At 37.6% G+C, this 4186-nt stretch overlaps 1 protein-coding gene across 1 annotated transcript; it reads left to right on the plus strand.

Annotated features, from left to right (window-relative positions):
* On the plus strand, nt 1729-2881 carry LOC109713647 (probable xyloglucan endotransglucosylase/hydrolase protein 32). Its single transcript, XM_020237811.1, has one exon. The coding sequence runs from the start codon at nt 1839-1841 to the stop codon at nt 2559-2561; it is 723 nt and encodes a 240-aa protein (XP_020093400.1). The 5' UTR covers nt 1729-1838; the 3' UTR covers nt 2562-2881.

Raw genomic sequence — 4186 nt, forward strand, 5'->3', positions numbered from 1 at the left:
GAAAGTGGAAGTCACGAATTTCCAAACCAGACCAGAATATGAGTGGACGCAAGCTCAGCCCAATTGCTAACCTCTAAAAGTGGTTGAAATTTGAACCTAATTTCATTGCTCATTTGTTTAATATTGACTAATCTTAGGATTTGTTCTAGCTTGAGTAAAACGGCCATAGCGTCCAAGGAAAAATAAAAAAATGTTAACTTGTTAAGGCTCATTTGGTATTAAAGCCTATTTAATACTAATAAAAAAATTTGATTGCTTATTTATTTTTAAATAAAATTAAAAAATATATCGTAACTATATTTTTTTATTAAATACCAAAACAAATAGAATATTTTTTCAAATATTAGCCAAGTCCTTCAATTATTGCTTGGACATTTACAATATTTAATCACTCGTGTTCAAATCAACTGATTATTAGTTACCAATAGGTGTGATAGAGATATTTAATTAATCCTATATTTGATAGATTCGTTTGGAAAGAAATAAATTATTTTGCATATATAATATATTATTACATGTTTTTTTTTTAAAAAAATTCTATAGAAAAGTGTAATCAAACGACTAGATGCCATAATGATAATAAAAAGAATTGGCCATGTCTTGTCCTTTATATATGCAAAATAATTTAATATGATCAAAATATTTGAAACTTTTAAAAAGCATATTTTGTAGTATTTCAAAATTATAATATAATCTATCGAATCAGTATAAAATAAACCGTCTAAATCAAACGGCATTTCTAAAATAGGGTGTCTAATTTTTAAATTTAAAATCAGAGTTATTGATTTTATCTAAATAGTGAATATAATTTTTTATTAAAAATTCAATCAATTTAAATTTTCTTACACCATTAAACTAGTAAGTATCCACAGTAAAAGTTAAAAATTGTCAACTTTAAAATCTTTTAGATCATAAGGTAAATAATATCAAAAAATATAAAATTTTATTTTAAAAAAAATTTAAATACTCTAAATTATATTTAACGATATAAATTATCAATTTGAAAGATTTACATAAAAAATATTATGAGTACGAAGGGATCGTACTTATAAGAGTATAGTAGTTGGACTCTCTCCTCTCGATCTCTCTCTATATATATAATATATATAGAATCATACTACTATACGAAGCGATAGCCGTACCTGCAAACAAATAGGAGCTATAAAAGGAAATACAACAATATAGTAGCTGAACATATATATATATATATATATATATATATATATATATATATAGAACTATATTATATATTAAAAAAATTATTTTTTCACTCGCAATCGCACATCTACACCATGTGCAGGACGTTTACTGCAGGGCTCCAAATTGGCAGGATCTTATTTGTATACAAAAATTAATAGGACAGTGATGTATGTAAGTATGAATCATAATAGGTTAATTAGATTAATTAGGTTATTAGATTAGTTAATTAGTATATTAATGATAATATATTTTATATAGGGCCTAACAGTAGATAGCAATACAGTGTGAATCATAATAGGCGGCGAGTAGTGGAAGAAAGGATAATATTATTTATTTTTTATTTGTAACTATTCATTATTTTTTTAATTTTATTCTATTTATCTAAACGTTATTTTTTTTATTTTCGATAATAATTTAATTTTTTTCTTAAATACTAAATTGATCGATTCCAAATTTAACCATGAACTTATAACTACCGAAAGTTTTGAAAAGTTGATAGACAATTCTCTTAAAAAAATAATAAAATTAATATCTTACCGCTGATTAAGAGAGATCTTTCTCTCTCTGTCGCCCCCAAATTCCCAGATCCGGAATCACACACTCTCATTTGCAGATCCAAGCCCTAGGCCCCTGCTCCAATGGCGGAGTCGCCCTCGCCCCTCCCGATTCCCAACGAGCACCACCACGGCACGGCGCTGCTCCGGGAGATCGCGGTGGACTACTGCCCCGAGGCGTGCGACCACTCCCCGGCGGCGTCGGAGATCCGCGTCGTCTTCGACCACCGCGGCGGCGCTCGGTGGCGCTCCCGCTCCCGCTTCCGCTTCGGCACGTTCGGCGCCCTCATCCGCGGCCCCGGCGGCGACACGAGCGGCCTCAACTTCAACCTCTACCTCTCCTCCCTGGAGGGCGACAAGTCCCAGGACGAGATCGACTTCGAGTTCCTCGGCAACGACCCCTCCGCCGTCCAGACCAACTTCTACACCGCCGGCCTCGGCCGCCGCGAGCGCATCCACCCGCTCGGCTTCCACGCCGCCGACGGCTTCCACGAGTACCTCATCAAGTGGGCGCCCCATCTCATCGAGTGGCTCGTCGACGGCGCCGTCCTCAGGAGGGAGGAGCGCAGCGCCGCGCACCAGCCCTGGCCCCTCAAGCCCATGTTCCTCTACGCCTCCGTCTGGGACGCCAGCTACATCGACGACGGCCGCTGGACCGGCAGCTACGTCGGCTCCGACGCGCCCTACGTCTGCCTCTACCGCGACGTCAGGGTTCCGATCGACAACGCCGTGGCCGAGGAAGGCGATGCCGCCGCCGAAGCAGCAGCAGCAGCAGCAGCAGAGGCCGAGAAACAAAATGTAAGTTGAGATCTCTCTACCTTCTCTTATGTCTGAGTCGTATTCCGGAGGATTAAATGCTTCTCTTTGTACATCAACTTATTTAAGGGACGATTATAGTATCTTACCTACATCATCCCGTTCCTTTTTGTGATGTTCGAAGATATAATTCATCAAAAAGTTGATGTACAAGTATTTAGATGCTATTTGTGTTTTTGAGTTGTTGTTGTTGTTGTTGTTGTTCTTGTTCTTGTTGTATTGAATTCTGGTTAGTGACAATAATGTGATTGTTCTGTTGTTGGTTATCTCACAATTGCAATAAGCAAATTATGGGCCATGTTGTGTTCAAATCTTAATTCATTACAACCTCTGGCTTGATCTTTCTAAATTTTTGACTAAATAGTACCGTAGCCCGGATATGGGGCAAAAATGTTGTGGTTGATGCTGCGAAAATGACTGAAGTGTTGTGGTGCCATTGTCGGATAGGAATTTGAATTAAAAATTATAATAAATTAAAGTTTGAGAATCAAAGTGACGCCTGCTTTATAATGCGAGAATCAAAAATATGATTTATCTGTAGATGTCAGACAACTTTAAATACCCGTTTTGTGGTTTACTGTATTTTTAACTTAATACTTTGTGGTTTTAACTATATTGTCTAAGTAACTTATAGTTTTATTTTTCGTTGTTTTCTCACGCCTTCGGTGAACTTCTTCGTTAAAACTGTCGCGTGCCATGCCCGTGCCGCACTCTGCACATGTATGTCGTGAATCGTCGGTTTTTTGCCTTTGTAAGACATCTCCGACTTTGTGGGGCGGCACGTGACGATTTTAACGAAAAAGTTAACGGAAGGCGTAACAGAAAATAAATATAGAAATCACATGTACTTAAATAATGTAGTTAAAACTACATAATACAAAACTAAAAAGGTGGTAAATCACAGGAGATATATGAAGTTTTCCTTAGATTTATTATTAGATCTGTACACTTTCTCGCTCTTTAACACTCTACATTAAATTTCTCGATTAGCACAACTAGACACTCTTCATTAAATTTCTCGATTCGCACAAGTAGAATTTCTTTTGTCACCCTTCGGGCCACAGCAAAAGTCCATCTCGGCTAAAGTGCATAGACCCGTTGCGTGTACAAGATCACCCTCCCACACATGAAACTTCAATATTCAACCAAGTTTATTGCTATTATATAATGCAATATAATAGATGAAATACAAATTGATTAGTACCAAGAACATAAATAATACCAACTAACCAAATTTAAAGTATTGAATATTTAACATCTATGCATCATTGCCAAAAATAGATACATCTCTATTTCATCCTCTCACAAGTTCGGTTCCCAAAAAGCTAACCCCAAGACCAAGGTTGGCCAGCAAGTTAGGTGCATCCCGTTTCGCCCAACGAACTCTCCTCAATAGTGCTCCGCCCTCACCGCTAGCCACAAGGATATCACAAATTCTCCCCGAACTTAGTCCAATACGAGTATAGCCGAGCGTCTCATCTCCCCCGCGTTTCGCTCCCACGACTCAACCCGCACGCCGCAAGAGTCAAGGTCCAGACTTCGCAATATCGCATGCCACGAAGAATACTCATAAACATAAATCCTTATTTGCCATCTCGTCTCATACACCTTGCAGC

This window comes from Ananas comosus, linkage group 8 (assembly GCF_001540865.1).
Source record: "Ananas comosus cultivar F153 linkage group 8, ASM154086v1, whole genome shotgun sequence".
Classification (NCBI taxonomy): domain Eukaryota; kingdom Viridiplantae; phylum Streptophyta; class Magnoliopsida; order Poales; family Bromeliaceae; genus Ananas; species Ananas comosus.

Excerpts from the sequence above, each read along its gene's own strand:
- LOC109713647 (XM_020237811.1), top strand. The coding sequence starts at position 1,839 with ATGGCGGAGTCGCCCTCGCCCCTCCCGATTCCCAACGAGCACCACCAC.